The 20017-nt window shown below is 42.4% G+C and overlaps 1 protein-coding gene across 1 annotated transcript; it reads left to right on the plus strand.

The window, feature by feature from the left end:
- Positions 1-389: 389 nt before the first annotated feature.
- On the plus strand, positions 390-18957 carry adipor2 (adiponectin receptor 2; the record flags this gene model as incomplete). The annotated part of the gene is made up of 7 exons (XM_079551459.1): positions 390-401; positions 1215-1385; positions 5844-6015; positions 10508-10694; positions 10759-10946; positions 14097-14290; positions 18809-18957. The coding sequence occupies 7 exons, from the start codon at positions 390-392 to the stop codon at positions 18932-18934; spliced, it is 1050 nt and encodes a 349-aa protein (XP_079407585.1). The 3' UTR covers positions 18935-18957.
- Between the last annotated feature and the right edge of the window lie 1060 nt (positions 18958-20017).

The following is a 20017-nucleotide window of genomic DNA, read 5'->3' on the forward strand; positions in this document are numbered from 1 at the left end:
TCATTATAGTTTGCTATAAAATGTATGTGTTTGACAGTATTTTAGCCTTGTCTGCTTCTAAATGCAGCGATCTCGACAAAGGGGATTCATGAAGTGCAATAGAAGCATCTAAGGAGCATAAACAACGGACTCACTTAGAGCGGCAATGATTTATACACTTCTGTATAACGTTTCCCTGGCAATTAGAAACACAACATGGCACCTCACGCACTGCAGAAAGAGAAACGACCTGGAGGAGAGAGCGATCAGGAGGGAGGAGGCAGTGAGACAATGAGAGACAAGTGCAGACACAAGGAGGCGACGGAGATCTCGTGCTGGATGTATAATGCATGACTAACCCATTTTTAAGAGCCACCGGCAAACGATGCACTGGAGGAAGCTTGACCGAGATGGCCTCTTCGGTCACGCCGCACAATAACAGCCGTTTACTGCGGATAAAGAGTTTGGGATTGAATAATAAACTAAAGCATTTTCCTGGCACAAAGCAACGACGTCAATAGATTAGCCTGAACCAGTGCTTCTCCAGTGGCTTCGGGACCCACTGTTACTCGAGGATGACGAGCTGCGGATCAAATGAAATGGCTTCTTATTAGGGCTGTGCAATTAATCGAAATTCGATTACGATTTCGATTACAACAGTAAACGATGACAAAATTAGCATAATCGGAAAAAATCGATTATAATTTTTTTTCTTTTCAATTTTTTGGTATTTTTTTTCTAATTTTTTTTTTCCAATTTTTTTTCTTCTAATTTTTTTTTTTTTTTGTCACTTTTTGCTGGATTTTTGTCATTTTTTTATGGATTTTTGTCATTTTTTTATGGATTTTTGTCATTTTTTTGCTGGATTTTCGTCTTTTTTCTGCTAGATTTTTGTCTTTTTTTGCTGGATTTTTGTCATTTTTTTGCTAGATTTTTGTCACTTTTTGCTGGATTTTTGTCTTTTTTTTTATGGATTTTTGTCACTTTTCTGATGGATTTTTTTAAAGGTAACAAATAATCGTTTGAATAATCGTGATTTCAATTATGACAAAAATAATCGTGATTATTATTTTTTCAATAATCGAGCAGCCCTACTTCTTATCATATTTATCAGGCTGTACAGTCGTGCTATCTCGCCCTCATCCACTGAATGTTCTTGCTCATCAGTATGACGCTCAGCAGAGGGCTGAAAGGTTAGTCCTAACTTTGTGGCGTGTTTGTGTGTGTGGTTGCAGAGTTTGCCGGATGACGAGCAGAGGAGAGCGGGCGAGCTGGACGACAGAGGAGGCGGGGCTGAGGAGGAAGAGCGCGAGAGGACCAGCAGCAGCGACGAGGGCTTCATGGGGATGACGCCGCTGCTTCAGGCCCATCACGCCATGGAGAGGATGGAGGAGTTCGTACACAAGGTGAACAATCGCAGACCACGCTAAACTATGCCTTAGAGCGGGGGACATGTCTTTTATAGGTGCATGAGACCTATTGTGACCCTCACAGCGGCCTCTACAACGCTTCAGGATCAGTCGTTTTGTAGGTTTTCTGGTGAGCAGGTCCCTCAGCAATGAAAACCTTCCAGAAACTCTAAAAACAATTGATCCTGGAACTTCCTGGAGACCTCTGTGATGAAAATAAAGCATGCTAGCCCTTCACACAGCTCCTGTGTTACTGACAAGTCCGATACGCTTTTCTCACACTACTCCATCTTTAATGGCTCGTTCACATTAGTTGGTTCACTGGTTTATCCACATACGATATTGTACAAGATACAAGCCCGATCTCTATTTAATTTGTGACCATGACATTTAAACATATTCAAATAAATACAAAAAATATGATTATTATTGACATCAACATTATAATCTCGATTAGAGGTCGACTGATATATTGGGCCGATATTTGGGGATTGTAAAATATCGGCCGATCTTGCGCCGATAAAAGCCGATATCTCCGGGACTGAAAGTCATAGAGACTTCCCGTTTTTGCGATGGAAAGAGTCAGGGCTTTAAAACAACTTCTTAGGCCTCGGGGAAACAGAGAAACATTGCAATGAAAATTGGTTTGACTAAAGTTATATCATTTTAACCTCTGTAATTGTGTTTTTGTGTTTCGCTGCACAAAATGCCGCAGTTAGCAACAGTGTGCTAATGCTAACTGCAGTATATACTTTATTCATTTATTGACTTATTTAACCAGGATAGTCCCAGGGCAGAAGGGAACCTATATTGTTAGTGGTTGGGGAAACTGGAGTACCCGGAGGAAGCCACCCATAATGCTAACTGCAGCTCGCTAATGCTAACGGCAACTAATCAAAGCTGAGACATAAACTATGATTAAAGTAATACAATTAAAATGTAAAAAAATATATATGTTTTTATTGGATTATAGACCAGAAATGTGGTCAGTCAATAATATCAGCCGAGCCTTAGAAAAACCTCTAGTCTCGATCTTGACCCCATTGACAACCTCCGGGATGTGCTGGACGAAGCTTTGTGGTCACACTCTCCCATCATCAACAAAATGTTAGAGCGCGGGACATCATCTTTTCAAAGGAAACGGCACCAAACTGTCCTCCTCTATCTACAACACAGGCTAATAACTCTGGTCTTTTAGTGCATCACAGTAAATACTAAACCTGCCTCAAAGTGGTGAGTCCATGAAGCCGTTCTGAAAGGCCAACGCTCTGTAAACTAAACTGTTTATCGCCCTTTACTCCACTTTTCCAAAGCAGCTCGGAAACACTGGGCACTTTCCTTATTGCCTTTATCTCGACTGCTTTTTCACACACTTTCACTGCTTTGCCGTATTTAGAGTCACCTAATAATACACGTTTGTGGGAGGGAGCCTTAGACAGCGCAGCCAGGCCCGTTCGAACACGCAGAGTCTGCCGCTAAGAAAAACACGGAGCTACCCACAATCCTTCACTGCCGGTGGGAAGAGAGCCATACAGAGTCAACATGATGGGAACAAAACGACTCTGTGTTGTGACGACTATTGAGAATATTTACACGATGCATTTGCAGAGATGGGACATTTGCATTTCTTTCAACTTTTGAAACATACTTAGCACAGTTCTGCTTTATGCACTAATAACCTCCGAGCAAAAGCTGAGGAACTCATTAAAACCACATCTGAGTGGAAAATGAACCAGGACTGAACCGATAAATAGCAGAGTGTGAATTAATGTTTCGTGCTGTTTATAAGGTGCGTTCTTCCCGTCTTTAACCAGAAAGCTCTTCTTCATTTGCAAGATGAGGAGAGCAGGAACAGGACTAAGGACTAAGCTCCTCCCCCTCCCTCCTGATTGGACACGACAGGCTGGTTCACAGGAAAATCTCGCCTCATTGGTCAATGCAGGAGGATGTTAGACTCTGGCTGTTTCTCAATTGCGAGGATCCGTCCTCCGTTTGGCCACTTCGTTGACGTCCTCGGTGGCGGCTCCTCCAGAGCGTCTCCGCCGCCTTTGAGCTCAGATGGAACGGCCTCCGGAGCGGCTGCGTCAGGTCACGTCTCAATCTATGCTCATTAAAACAACTGTTTTATGAATAACAGAGGCCAGGAAACTGTTTATGTGGAACAAAACTTTTTTAAAGTGAGTTCAAACTAATAAAGTTTTGCGAGAAAAGAAAAAAGAAACTATGTTGCAGTGCATCATGGGTAATTTCAGCTCTCCGAGGCAGCGGAGGATCCACTTCCTTCGTAAATGAGCCAAACGGAGGAGTCGAGCTGCGAGGGGGCGAGTGGTCCAGGTGAAATGGAACCACTTGGCGGCGCCGTGATGACGTGAATGACGTCCGAAGTGGTCGAGACGCCGAGGATCCTGGACATTGGGAAACAGCCACTGTTTAGTTGCTGAGAAGGAGGGACTTATATTAATAATTATATAGGGCTGAAACGACTAATGGATTAATTGTTTTCTGGTTCACACAGACTAAAATGGAGCAAAAATGACATGATGATGAAATCCTACTTTGTTTATATAGTTCGGGCCTGTGTACATTTTGTGTAATGTAAATTTCATGAATAGAGCCTCCAACAAACATTTCCCTTTAGTTTCCTCCATTAACACATCTTCAAGCAGCGCCACTTAAGCTATATGTGATTAAAACAATAGAAAAAATATAATTTTCTTACACCATTCACAGCCAAGCGATTACTCGATTAATCGTAAACATAATCGATGGATTAATCGGTTACAAAATAATCGTTAGTTGCAGTTACTTACTTTACCTCAAAATGCAAGTAATTGATTTTCCACATTTTATAACATTTGTAATACATTTAGACTTCCAGACTAGCACTTTAAGTCCTATTTATTGTGATCTAATTAATGTTTAGTTTTAGCCCCAGAGCTAAAAGCCTGTATTAGCAATGCTTCTCTGAAATTAATAATAACATTATTTTATTCCATACAAAATGAAGGGTTATTTTAATTGTAGATGTGTATCCATTTTGACTGGAGAAATGATTTTATTTCCTCCAGTCAGTCATAATGTAAGTGCAATGAGTCTTTTATTTGTTAATTCACAAAGCCCTTAATGGTAACACTTTACATTACGGGCTGGTAAGTCCGTGGTACTTACAGTGGTCATAACAGTGGTACTTCTTGATACTTATTGTGGTACTAAAAGTGGTAAGTACTAGTCATTAGGTTAGGGAGACACAGAGTTACTACTGTATCTCTCATTACTAACAGACACAGTGGTAATGCTCTAAGTAATGAAGGTTGTATTTCTATTTACTACTTTAAGTGATAGTTTCTAGTAGTTACAGTGATACATCTATGGTACTTATTGGTAATTCAAGGATACTACAGCAGCAATTCATAGGTAGTAAATGTGGTACTTCTACAAACAGACGTAATTTCTAGGATTTTGTGACTATAAAACAACATAAATCAGCAATAGAGAAAACAAGACGTACAACCTTCATTACTAAGACTTACTGCTGTATCTAGTGCAGCTTTGAGAGGCAAGTCTTGTTATTATTACAGTGAGAGATGTATCTGTGTAATGTATCCCATCAAGCTAAGTAATGAAACATTGGAACGTTTCATTTGGGCTTTAACCTCTTAACTCCCACCTGAACGGATCCCATTTTCTCCAGTTTGGCTTTACCCTAATCAAAAAGCTTCTGGGGGAAAAAGCACAAAGAGCTACAAAAAATGAGAAAACAAGGATGTAAACGCAACAAAGTGTGACAAAAATGTGACAAAAACTCAACCCAAGAGTGACAAAAATTCAACAAAAATGTGACAAAAATTCAACAAAAATGTGACAAAAATTCAACAAAAACGCAACAAAAAAATGACAAAAATTCAACAAAAATTCAACAAAAATGTGACAAAAATGGAAAAAAAGAAAAGAAAAAAAAAAACATAAAAAAGGTGAGGAAAAGATCAGTTTTGTGGGTCTTAGCTTTCAAATGAGGCGTTACACAGGCCTATATAACAGCCAAAGAGGACAGAATGCAAGTGTTTTAGACGGGTGGTAAGAGGTTCACTTTAGAGCAGCTCTACTGTGTATCCTGCTCCTGTGTTTAGTGTAGAGTTCCTCAGGAGCAGGTTGTAAATGACTGAAATAAATCACTGGACCCCCTCTCCTCCTCCTCCTCCTCCTCCTCATCCCTCCGTCTGAGCCAGCATCACTCTACACTTTATTTATTTACATCACTTGACCTCCTTCAGAGCACATTTGACACCGGCGCTCCGCTCCGGCTCTGCTGCCCGTGTCCTGTTGCAAAAGGCCGGCACATGATGATAAACAGCCCCCCTGCACATCGCACACTCCGCCGTCCACACAGTCTGTTCTCAGGTCTTTACTATGGTGTTGTTGACGCTGTCGGCCGCTGTTCCCCTGTTAAACCACCAGGTGTGGGAGGGGCGCTGGCGAGTCATACCCCACGACGTGCTGCCCGATTGGCTGAAGGACAACGACTTCCTGCTTCACGGACACCGGCCGCCCATGCCGTCGTTCCGCGCCTGCTTCAAAAGCATCTTCAGAATCCACACAGAGACGGGCAACATCTGGACACATCTGCTCGGTAGGACGTCACACAGTAACCCGTGCACCCCGTCCAATGAACAAAGGCTTTGCACAATAACCTGCCACGATGAGCCGCATGTGACACTTGCAGAGACGTCCAGGGACCTGTGGGGGCGGGGCTTGTTGGCTGTTGTATAGACATAATAATAGAAATAGACTCCTCCTACCGAGCTCCAACCAGGCATGTTCTTGGTTGGGCTTCCCGCCTTTTTGCCCCTTTTAAGGAGCAAGCTTCGTTTCCCAGACGTCTCGGGACCATTACAATACCTGGGGCTGAGTGGAACACACACATCTCGAGTTTGGTCATAACCGCGGCCGCGCTGTTAGCTCTGATGCTAACGGGCTGTCAATCAAAGACAGGCCCTCATTAAAATACAAGAATTGGAAAATGTTCCTTATGAAAACCCGCCTGGTCCCTTTAATTGTACCTAACCTAACCCAGCGTTATCACAGGAGATATATATTTGTAGAAAGTTTAGCATTATTGGAAACCAGGCAAAGTAGTTGCTTAAACGTGTGTAAAGAGCAATGCGTTCTTGTGCAAAACTAGCTTTTTCTGCAGCAATGGCGGCTAATGGCGGCGCCCTGCATGGTGGTCAGAAAACTGCCACCCTTTGGTTTCATGTGATAAGAAACAAGCAACCGATGTTTTTAAAGATTTAAAACTAATTTATCCCTAAAATAAATGCTTTGTATAAGTGTAAATAGAGAGCAGTGCTTTGACAAAAAAAACCTCAGCACTTTGAAATGTTAGTTTTCGGTCCAAAGGTTTCAGTCCAGCTCCATTTTAGCCGTTTATAAAACGTCTCAAATGGAGAGTTTACAACCTATATGTTTGTTAAGTGGTGACGTCACAGCTCGACTTCCGGGTCGCAGATGTGCGAGAAACGACAAAAAACTCTTCAATACAGCAATCAATATTTCTGAAACTCAACAGAGAGTTACTGAACAGACTTATTTATCAGGACCATCAGCCAAACCTGCAGAACCTACTGCTGTAAAAGTCATATTTACCAAAATAGCAGAGATAAATGCTAACGGCGCAGCAGCTACGCTAACCCCGGAAGTAGAGACTTAAGTAAATATGACTTTTTTAGCAGTAGGTTCAGCATTTTTGGCTAATGAGTCTGAGAAATAAGTCGGTTCAGTTGAGTTTCAGAAATATTAATTGTTGTATTAAAGAGTTTTTAATGTTTTTTTTCTCGCACATTTGCCCGTCTGCTTGTAACAAACGTTTAATGCCTCCTGTCAACGCCAAGACCTGCAAAACTCATCTCAGTTTTGTCCGATGTTATCACGTTATAGTTGTTTTTTAATCATGTTTTTATTGCTTTTTAGTCACATTTTTGTTTTGTTTTTTTCTCACGTTTTTTTGGCCGGTGTAATGTAACTGGTTAAGCCTTAAAAATGTGACCCAAACATGTCAAAAAAGAAACAAAAAGGACAAAAACTTCATAACAAGGAAGAAGCTTAGATGAGTTTTGTAGGTCTTAGCTTTCAAATGAGGCCTTGCACCACCATTTGGAAAATACTGTCTATATATCTTTACAATACTTGGCAAAACACGCATTAGATCAGATATAAATAAAACTGACATTTGTAGAAAAAGGTGCTTTACGTTGAGCTACGTTTGTAAGGGTCCTTGATGGAAACCTGCCCCGGCAGTATATATGATATATATATATATATATATAATCCCAAACCGTCCAAAACCTGCTGTGTTGGTGCGAGTGCACACTTAAACATTACAACGCTCCAATGGCACGGGCTCTTCTGAGGACTTCAGTTCTCTGTGCGTCTATAAAAAGTCTCCTCACACTTTCCACGGGGCTATTTTCATCCCAGTCAAATCCGTGAACAAAAAGACTGTTGTGTGAGTGTTATGCAGTTTCTGAGAGATTGTGCAATTCATGAAGCAAGACGGCCTGATGTTCAGTTACAGACGAAGGCGTGTGCTGCCATCTAGTGGTCAAGGAGAACTTTGTCATGAATCAGAGCCACAAACACATAAACTATATTATAAAGAAGTTTTAATTTTAGTACTATCAGCACCTTTATAGTTTCACTAGTGTGTGTATATATATATAACCCTAACCCTTTTTATATATATATATATATATATATATATATATATATATATATATATATATATATATATATTACAGTATATATATATATATATATATATTACAGTATATATATATATATATATATATTACAGTATATATATATATATATATATATATATATATATATATATATATATATATATATATATTACAGTATATATATATATATATATATATATATTACAGTATATATATATATATATATATATTACAGTATATATATATATATATTACAGTCCCAATCAAAAATCACATCCTGCATGGTTGGATCTTATTAAGGTTCCAAGAAGAGCTTCAAGAAGAAAAGTGAGTGAGACAAACATGTTTAGAGTAAAGCATTTAATAGCAAATAAACTAAAATGGCCTTTTTTTTCCTGATCAAAGGTTTAGGGCCAAATCTGTCCAAAAATGTGGATTCAGTGTAATTTTCCGTCAGGTATTGTGGACGACCCAGCACCGAGCTGGAGACGGGACACACGCAAATCTGATTAAAATATAAACTTTACGTTAACCAGGGCTGGGCGATATGGACTGAGTCATATCCCGATATATTTAGGTTGAATTTCGACGTACGATATATTTCCCCATATTTTTTCCACAAAGCGAGAGCTGTGAAATGAAATGTTAAGTCAAAGCTAAACACGAGTCATTTTATTGAAAACTCTCCATAAATGTAAACATAAACACCGTGTAACAAAACTCTGTAAAAATAGCCCAGGAAATAAGTTACAGCGTAAATGTTAACAATATCGATATATGTGATATGGTCTGATCCTATATCTCATTAAAAATATATCTGCCCTAAACTTAACATACTTTTAAGTAAATGTACTTAAGTACATGTACATGTGGACCACTGTTCTCTTTGAGGATGTGACCGCAGTGTGGCCTATATGTGTTAAAAATATATTTAATAATAATAATAATAATAATGATAATAATAATAATGGCTTACACTTGTATTACGCTTTACAAGCCTGTGTTGCCAAGTTTCTCAAAGCGCTGCACTGTCGTCATTATTCATCCACGCCACAGCTGCCCTGGGGTAGACTGACTCTCTAACTCCGCCCCTCTCCTGTTCTCTAACTCCGCCCTCTCCTGTTCTCTAACTCCGCCCTCTCCTGTTCTCTAACTCCGCCCTCTCCTGTTCTCTAACTCCGCCCTCTCCTGTTCTCTAACTCCGCCCTCTCCACAGGCTGTTCTCTAACTCCGCCCTCTCCACAGGCTGTTCTCTAACTCCGCCCTCTCCTGTTCTCTAACTCCGCCCTCTCCTGTTCTCTAACTCCGCCCTCTCCTGTTCTCTAACTCCGCCCTCTCCTGTTCTCTAACTCCGCCCTGTCCTGTTCTCTAACTCCGCCCTCTCCTGTTCTCTAGCTCCGCCCTCTCCTGTTCTCTAACTCCGCCCTCTCCTGTTCTCTAACTCCGCCCTCTCCTGTTCTCTAACTCCGCCCTCTCCTGTTCTCTAACTCCGCCCTGTCCTGTTCTCTAACTCCGCCCTCTCCTGTTCTCTAACTCCGCCCTGTCCTGTTCTCTAACTCCGCCCTCTCCTGTTCTCTAACTCCGCCCTGTCCTGTTCTCTAACTCCGCCCTCTCCTGTTCTCTAACTCCGCCCTGTCCTGTTCTCTAACTCCGCCCTCTCCTGTTCTCTAACTCCGCCCTCTCCACAGGCTGTTCTCTAACTCCGCCCTCTCCACAGGCTGTTCTCTAACTCCGCCCTGTCCTGTTCTCTAACTCCGCCCTCTCCTGTTCTCTAACTCCGCCCTCTCCACAGGCTGTTCTCTAACTCCGCCCTCTCCTGCTCTCTAACTCCGCCCTCTCCTGTTCTCTAACTCCGCCCTCTCCGCAGGCTGTTCTCTAACTCCGCCCTCTCCTGTTCTCTAACTCCGCCCTCTCCTGTTCTCTAACTCCGCCCTCTCCTGTTCTCTAACTCCGCCCTCTCCTGTTCTCTAACTCCGCCCTCTCCACAGGCTGTTCTCTAACTCCGCCCTCTCCACAGGATGGTCTCTAACTCCGCCCTCTCCTGTTCTCTAACTCCGCCCTCTCCTGTTCTCTAACTCCGCCCTCTCCTGTTCTCTAACTCCGCCCTCTCCTGGTCTCTAACTCCGCCCTCTCCTGTTCTCTAACTCCGCCCTCTCCACAGGCTGTTCTCTAACTCCGCCCCTCTCCACAGGCTGCTCTCTAACTCCGCCCTCTCCACAGGCTGTTCTCTAACTCCGCCCTCTCCACAGGCTGTTCTCTAACTCCGCCCTCTCCTGTTCTCTAACTCCGCCCTCTCCTGTTCTCTAACTCCGCCCTCTCCACAGGCTGTTCTCTAACTCCGCCCTCTCCGCAGGCTGTTCTCTAACTCCGCCCTCTCCGCAGGCTGCCTGTTCTTCCTGTGCCTCGGCCTCATGTACATGTTCAGGCCCAACATGTCGTTCGTGGCGCCGCTGCAGGAGAAGGTGGTGATCGGGATGTTCTTCCTCGGGGCCATCTTGTGCCTCTCCTTCTCCTGGCTCTTCCACACCGTGTACTGCCACTCCGAGGGCGTCTCCAGGGTCTTCTCCAAGTGGGTGAACCTCCTGCTGTGGCTCTGGTGCCTCGTCTCTGTGTCTGACCTTGTGTTTGTGCAGGTTGGACTACAGCGGCATCGCCTTCCTGATCATGGGCTCCTTCGTGCCCTGGCTGTATTACTCCTTCTACTGCTCGCCTCAGCCCTGCATCATTTACCTGTTCGTGGTGTGCGTGCTGGGACTGGCCGCCATCTTGGTCTCTCAGTGTGACTTCTTCGCCACGCCGCAGTACAGAGGCGTCCGGGCAGGTAACGCAGGATCATGTGGGAATACTGTGTGGGATTTGTAGAGTCCATGTGAATCAAGCGCGGTGTATTTGAGTTATTTGTCAGTTCATTTGTTAATTAATTCATTGGCTGGTACATTAATTGTCCGATTAAATTTAAATGTAAATTTAAAGGGATATTTCAGGATTTTTGACACAGGGCCTTATTTCCTAGTTGTCCAGAGTGTTGTTGATTTCTGGATATATATATATATATATATATATATATATATATATATATCGTTTTAATTCATGCAGTCCTTATATTTGAAGAGTTTAGTGGTGCTAGGCTAATGCTAGGCTAATGCTAGGCTAGTGTATGTCTATGGTAACTAGTAGCCTGCATTAAAAACAGTCTGAGCCAAATCACTTATAACACCAGACTAACCCATATCAATGTCTGTGTTACTGAATCAGTTTTGAAATATAACCATTTTGCGTTTAAAATAACTTATATTTAACAGGCGACTCGTTACCATAGACACGGCTAAAATAATCGTGATCATTATTTTTCCAATAACAGCCCTTTATTATTACACACTGATCAAACTGGAAAAACGTTTTGCTGCCCGCCTGGACAGCTTTGTGAACAAACATAATTTACTCAGTGATTGTCAGTATGGGTTCAGAAACAACAGGTCAACTACACATTACTTATGGTTGTTATAAGTAATGTAACAACCGAAGAAGAAGAAGTCACCAATAATATTGACAATAATCTGTATTTGTTGGGTATATTCATAGACCTCCAGAAAGCTTTTGACACTATAGATCACGAAATACTATTAAATAAACTACATAACAATGGGATCAGAGGGATCACCAACAATTGGTTGAAGTCATATTTGACTGCAAGAAAGCAGTATGTACAAATTGATGAACATGTATCAGGATGGAGGAACTTAACATGTGGAGTCCCACAGGGGTCAATATTAGGACCCAAACTGTTTTTGCTATACATAAATGATTTGTGTGAAGTTTCAACTAAGTTAAAATTTATATTATTTGCTGATGACACTACTATACTAGGCTCCGGCAAGGATCTGCTCATATCAAAGGTCACAACGGAACGATACAATCTCAAAGAATGGTTTAATAGGAATAAACTATCGCTGAACATATCGAAAACAAAAATGATTTTATTTGGTAAACGGAATAGTGACGTTCAGATTCAAATCAATATCGACAATGTTCGAATAGAACAAGTAAAGGAATATACATTTTTGGGTGTGATCCTCAATCACAAAGTTAGCTGGAGACCACAAATAGATAATATTCGTGGGAAAGTGGTAAAAAATGTGGCCATAATGGGTAAGTGCAGATTTTTCCTGGATCAAAAGGCTCTCTTCACCCTGTACTGTTCATTAATCCTACCGTACATTAACTATTGCTCAGAGGTCTGGGGAAATACCTATAGTAGTCATTTACAGGCCTTATTTAGACTCCAAAAGAAGGCCATTAGAATTGTGCATAATGTTGGGTATAGGAACCATACAAATATATTGTTCTTAAAATCTAACACCATGAAACTTGATGACATCATACAACTAAACTCTTGGTTACAAATATATAAAGCTGTAAATAACCAACTCCCTAACAATATACAACACATGTTTGGTAAAAGAGAGGGAAGTTATGATCTAAGAGGAACCCACAATTTGAAAGTACAATGTATTCATTCTACCTTAAAAAGTCACTGTATCACTCGGAGAGGTGTACATCTGTGGAACAACTTAGATGAACACTTAAAAGGCGCTGACAGTCTACAGCATTTTAAAAAACTGTATAAGAGAAGTGTGTTTGAGAAATATGTTAAAGACCTGTGACCTTGTCTTCCTATCATACTCAGTAAGTAATTGCGTATTATTGTGAATTTGTGAAGTGCCACAGCATTGCTGATATAACTAATGTCACCAACCCTCTAGTCCTTTTGTCTGTATTGCAGGAACTTGAGAACATTTACTTGCCAAAGAAAACCTAATGCTGTTATTGCTCATTGCCACGGACCATCATTTAACAACATATTATTAGGGCAGGCGAGAGATGGACCAGCTGGAGGCCCCCCCCCTTTTCAACAGGTCCATTAACCGTGTCTTTTAAAGCACTAGTACAGGTTACTTATGTTACTAAACCGCTCACATCAACAACCTGGTTAGGGCAGCTGGGTGGGGGCACACTGAGGGGGGGCTACTGCCCTCAACCAACATCACACCCTGGCTTTTTAATGCACCTCACAAAATAAGGCAAACACTCAAAAACCACTAAAACAAGTTAAAATAATAATGATAATAATTATAAAAACAAATAAATAAGTCGATAAACCACTATTGCAATGGCAACGTGGTAATGGGAATGACAGCAAGAAGAAACATGATATTTTTATCATCATCATTGTTGTTAAGGTGATGGTGAAAATAGTAAAATACAAGGCACCAGTGATATATGTATATGTGTGTGTGTATATATGTCTATGTATGTATGCACATATATATGTATATTATAAAAAATATAAGAAATGCAATACTTGAAAGAATGATGTAAATCAATAGAATGGTGACGGGGTTTTATAAGTAATGACTGGTTATGGTATTTCGTGAATGGGAAAGAAACGTGAAAACAATAATAACAATAACAACCATAAGTAATAATGTGTTGTAATGTGTGTTGTAACACTATTATTATCACCCCATTGGGGACTGCAGCTGGAAAGTAAAACTAATCTTGAATTCGGGGTCGGCACCTATAAGCTTTCTTGCTTCGGCCGACTCCCTTTGAGTTTTTCTGTTCTGTGACTAAGTAATGTAAATAATCTCTCTCTGTCTCTCTCCCTCGGTCTCTCTCTCTCTGTCTCTGTCTCTCTCTGTCTCTCTCTCTCTGTCTCTGTCTCTCTCTGTCTCTCTCTCTCTGTCTCTGTCTCTCTCTGTCTCTCTCTCTCTGTCTCTCTCTCGGTCTCTCCCTCGGTCTCTCTCTCCCTGCTCCCTCTGTCTCTCTGTCTCTCCCTCTGTCTCCCTCTCCCTGCTCTCTGTCTCTCTCTCGGTCTCTCCCTCGGTCTCTCTCTCCCTGCTCCCTCTGTCTCTCTGTCTCTCCCTCTGTCTCCCTCTCCCTGCTCTCTGTCTCTCTCTCGGTCTCTCAGGAGTCTTCGTGGGCCTGGGTCTGTCCGGGGTCGTCCCGTCTCTGCACTTTGTGATCAGTGAAGGCCTGATCAAAGCCACCACGATCGGGCAGATGGGCTGGCTCTTCCTCATGGCCACGCTCTACATCACAGGGGCGTGTCTGTACGCGGCTCGCATCCCCGAGAGGTTCTTCCCCGGGAAGTGCGACATCTGGGTACGAGTTACACACACACACACACACACACACACACACACACACACACACACACACACACACACACACACACACACACACACACACACACACACACACACACACACACGTCTGTACGCGGCTCGCATCCCCGAGAGGTTCTTCCCCGGGAAGTGCGACATCTGGGTACGAGTTACACACACACACACACACACACACACACACACACACACACACACACACACACACACACACACACACACACACGTCTGTACGCGGCTCGCATCCCCGAGAGGTTCTTCCCCGGGAAGTGCGACATCTGGGTACGACACACACACACACACACACACACACACACACACACACACACACACACACACACACACACACACACACACACACACACACACACACACACACACACACACACACACACACACACACACACACACACACACACACACACACACACACACACACACACACACACACACACACACACACGTCTGTACGCGGCTCGCATCCCCGAGAGGTTCTTCCCCGGGAAGTGCGACATCTGGGTACGACACACACACACACACACACACACACACACACACACACACACACACACACACACACACACACACACACACACACACACACACACACACACACACACACACACACACACACACACACACACACACACACACACACACACACACACACACACACACATACGACTCGAGTCACGGGGGCGTGTCTGTACGCGGCTCGCATCCCCGAGAGGTTCTTCCCCGGGAAGTGCGACATCTGGGTACGAGTTACACACACACTCACACTCACACACACAAATATACGACTTGAGTTACACACACACACACACATGTACGACTCGAGTAACACACACACGCACACGCACACACACATATACGACTCGAGTTACACACACACACACACACACACACACACACACATATACGACTCGAGTTACACACACACAAACACAGCAAATATATGACTGATGGTGAGTAAGGGTTTGAACAGAGAAAGTTAGTTTTTTTTCTATAATACAACTTAAAATGTGAAACTAATATATGATATAGACTCATGACACGCAAAGTGACTCATGTTAGGCCTTTGTTATAATGTTGATGATGATGATGATGATGATGATGATGATGATGATGATGATGATGATGATGATGATGATGATGATGATGATGATGATGATGATGATGATGATGATGATGATGATGATGATTATGGCTCACAGTCGAGGTTGAGGTCGAGTTGAGGTTTTTACAAGCTGTGAGCCATAATAATAAAAACATATATAACAAATAAAGGCTTGATATATCTCACTTTGCATGATGATTTAGGCTCACAGCTTGTAAAAACTTTAGTAGATTAGAATATTGTGAAAAGGGACTATATTGTAGCTCAGTGTCTCCCTTTCATCAGACAATGAATCCAAAACACCTGCAAAGGATCCCTGAGACTTTCAATGGTCTCAGTGGTTCAGTAGAATCAGCATCATGGTTCAGATGCTGACCTGACAGCTGTGCAGAAAAACATCACAGTGCAGGATTTCAGAGGCTCATTCACACATTGGGACATTGTTAGCAGTGTTCATTTCGTCGACTAAAATATTTAGTCTTAATTTTAGTAAGTGATATTTTTGTGACTAAAATTGGACTAAAACTAAATGAAAAGTTTCTCATGAGACTAAAACTGTGACTAAAATGTCCAGATATTTGAGTCGACTAAAATCAGACTAAATAAAAATGAAAAGGAGAGACTAAAATCATCCAAACTTGTATTGAGCGTCTGAAAGAGCCTCAGATCATGTAAATTCACTAAATGAACAGGTTTGTGCTTTGTTCATGTGGAAGCAGCTCCATGAAGTCGAGAACCTTGATTAAATATGATTATAGTGAATATTATAAATGCAAAGTCGACTAAAATTGACTTGCAATTTTAGTCGACTAAATCTCGACTAAAATTAAATTAAATTTTAGTCAAAAGACTGAGACTAAAACTAAAATGAAACATGTTGTCGAAATTAGCACTGATTGTTGGAACATGTTGGGAGAAGAAAATACAGAATTGTAACATTTTTACACTCTTCATAGTCCCTTTTAATGATTTATTTATTTATTTTTATTTATTTGAGGGATGATTAAAGAGGGGGTGTTCTGCTTTAAAGTGGGGGTGTTCTGCTTTAAAGTGGGGGTGTTCTGCTTTAAAGTGGGGGTGTTCTGCTTTAAAGAGGGGGTGTTCTGCTTTAAAGAGGGGGTGTTCTGCTTTAAAGAGGGGGTGTTCTGCTTTAAAGAGGGGGTGTCCTGCTTTAAAGAGGGGGTGTTCTGCTTTAAAGAGGGGGTGTTCTGCTTTAAAGAGGGGGTGTTCTGCTTTAAAGAGGGGGTGTTCTGCTTTAAAGAGGGCGTGTTCTGCTTTAAAGAGGGGGTGTTCTGCTTTAAAGAGGGGGTGTTCTGCTTTAAAGAGGGGGTGTTCTGCTTTTGTCAGTCCCATAGCACCAGTCTATATCTCACTACAATGATGACAAACCTTCTGTTGGTCTGTAAATGCAGTAAATTAGAATAACTGCCTTGTATAAAATGTCTCTCTCAAAATGGCTGTAGTGAATGTCTTGAAATAGGCCTCTGTCTCTTTAAGAACCTCTGAGCCTTTAGACACGCCCCCTCCACACGCTGTCTGTGGCATCAGTGGGGAGGGGGTTCTGCTGAGGAGCAGTGGTTGGTTACTCGGATGGTTACAAAGCTCGGAGGCGTCTCCAGGAGGTGGGGGCGTTCCTAGGAGGACTCAGGCAAACCTATCCCTAAAATGGCCGCCATCAGAGTTTTTACAGATTACTCAGAAATACGTGAATGTGCCAAGGCAACACTTCAGCCATGTTTTTAATGAGGGAATTGAATTACGCGGTGGCGCAGCGGTTAGCGCTCACGCCTCACAGCTGGAAGGTCCCGGGTTCGATTCCCACCTGGACGAGGCCTTTCTGTGTGGAGTTTGCATGTTCTCCCCGTGTCTGCGTAGGTTTCCTCCGGGTACTCCGGTTTCCCCTACCACTAAAAACATGTACAATAGATTCCCCTCTGGGGCCAGGACTCCCCTGAAAAAGAGATTCTTAATCTCAGTGGGACAATCCTGGTTAAATAAAGGTCAATAATAATAATTAGGGGTGTAACGGTACGCTAAAATTGTATTCGGTTCGGTTCACGGTTTTGGAGGGCTCGGTTCGGTTATTTTTCGGTACAAATAAATAAGAACTAACAAAATTTTTCTTTTGAAAAGCTGCCAATACACAATAGAATTCTTGCATAAAATAAATAAAAGTGACCCATTTGGGTGATATTTTAAATAAATTGCACTCTTATAATGAGAGTTACTGTAACTCATGAGAACCATGTGGATTCAACTCAACAAAAAGGGCACGGACACGGCTTTTTACTCTCGTCTACTCGCCAAACTACTGTCCTGATGCTCCAGACTCACCAGACACAGTAAGAAGAGGGTTTAAATGAGAGTGAGGCCCAGAGTCTGCGCAGAGAAAACCTGAGAGCTGCGCCCAGGACACGGGGACGTGATGCCGCCGCGGAGGAGCCGCCAATGAGGCGAAGCATGAGGCGAAGCATGAGGCGAAGCATGAGGCGAAGCATGAGGCGAAGCATGAGGAGAAGCTCCGGGAGACAGACGCCGAGCGGGACACGAGCGGAGAAGCACTCGCGCTTTGGAAGAGACAGGGGGAAGGCGGTCGGTCTCTCCTGCTCATTCACTTCACCAGACTACTCTGTTTTGGTGTTATATGTGGCGAAGTAGGCGGAGAGTGAGTGCGCGCTGGAAGAGCCTGTAACAACAACGCGTTGATTAATCAGTGAAACAACACTACGTAGTTTGCGTATAGGAAGAACCGGCTCTGAGCGCTGGTGTAACTTTTTGGCTGAAGTGCGGACGTGACGGGATATTGTAGCGAGGCTCAAGACTTTTAATCAAATACTTAAAGCCAGCGCCTGTAGTTTCTCTCGGCTACTCATGCAGCTTCAATGTACGTCACTCAATAGCGTCCGTGCGGAAACTCGCGTAGGAACTTTGTTCCGCGGCGCTTAATATGACGCTAATAATAAATTTACATTATTTAATGAAAATAATACACCGAAACGGTACGCAAGTGGACCGAACCGAACAGGCCGAACCGAACGGTTCAATACATCCCCGTGAACCGTTACACCCCTAATAATAATGAATGACATAATAACATGATGTAAAGCTTGAAAAAGTCCATTTTGCAGAATACCCCCTTTAAAGGATTAATGATTTCCAAAGTAGTTTTTTAAAAAAGCGACAAAAAAGGCCCATAAAAAAGCAATGAACACATGACATAAATATCGGTTTAGCTTCCAGTCAAGCAGCTTTTCGATTGGGGTAAAGCCATCCTGGGGAAGATGCCCTGGGTTAAAGTGGGGGGGTTAACCTCACAGCCTCCTCTCTCGGTTAGGTTGGTTTTGCGCCTCACTCACCTGCGCCTCGTGTCTCCCGCAGTTCCACTCGCACCAGCTGTTCCACATCCTGGTCGTGGCCGGAGCGTTCGTCCACTTCCACGGCGTCTCCAACCTGCAGGAGTTCCGCTACACCATCGGCGGCTGCACGGAGGACGGAAACCTTTAACCCCCCCAACAAATACCACCAAGAAGTGCTGGACAGGGAGAACGCCGCACGGATGCTTTGTCTTTTGTTTTTGATTCTTTCTGAAACAAACGCAGGGACGCCCACTCTGCGATACGAGGAGGACGATGATCCCGCCCAGTTTGACAGAAAGAGACATTACAGGGGGTGCGTTTTGTTGCCGAGTGTGGTTTTTCAAAACAAAAGCAAAATGGCGTGTCTTTTTCTTTGGATTTTCTTCCGTTTTCGCCAAGGTTAACGCAGGAAGAGGCCGGGCAGTTCATATTCATTGTCACTTTTGGGTAAAAAAGGTTTTCATGTAAATAAGATTTCTAAATTTTTTGGGGATTATAGATTTGTATAAAATGAAATAATAATAAAAAAAATAATACAACCACAAAAAAAGGGGAAGATTTCGATAGCGGTGAAGTTGCCCTTTGGCGTGGGAGTTTAAAGAAGAAAAAAAAAGGCACAATTTAAGACGGTTTTAAAAGAGCAGAGACGACGAGACTCGCTGTTTTTAAGTCTCTGCGTTAAAAAAGAAACATCTATTTTATCAAATTTTACGCTTTACAACCAAATAAAGAAACGGCCATGTTTTTCATCTTTCCCTCCTTTGTTTTTATGCAATTATCTCGGATCAAAAATGAATCGGATGCAATTATTAAAGGCACGCTGCGGAACATTTCTTTGTCCCTAAAACGACAAACTACTTTTTTATATTTCCGCGCTGAAATGTTCCGCAGTGTGGCTTTAAACACACATTGTACGATGAACAGGCCCTAGAACAATTACAACACTGAACGTGGAATTAAAAAGAAAAAAAAATCACTTCTGTGGTATTTTATTCATTCATTCATTCATTTAATTATATTTGCTTTGGACATCTTTATCAGCTTTAATTACAAGTATTACTATATATTTTCTCTGGCTTTTCTGTTCGCGAAGGAGTTCAAAGGTCACATTCTGTTTACGGTTTGGTGGTTTGTTCTCCGGAACGAGCGGCGACTCTTTTTTTGCTTTTAAAAAGTATTCCATGATATGTCATTATGATTTGTCTCTGTCGTTTTATTTGACAGAGTTTAT

Source organism: Gobius niger, assembly GCF_951799975.1.
Source record: "Gobius niger genome assembly, chromosome: 2".
Lineage (NCBI taxonomy): Eukaryota > Metazoa > Chordata > Actinopteri > Gobiiformes > Gobiidae > Gobius > Gobius niger.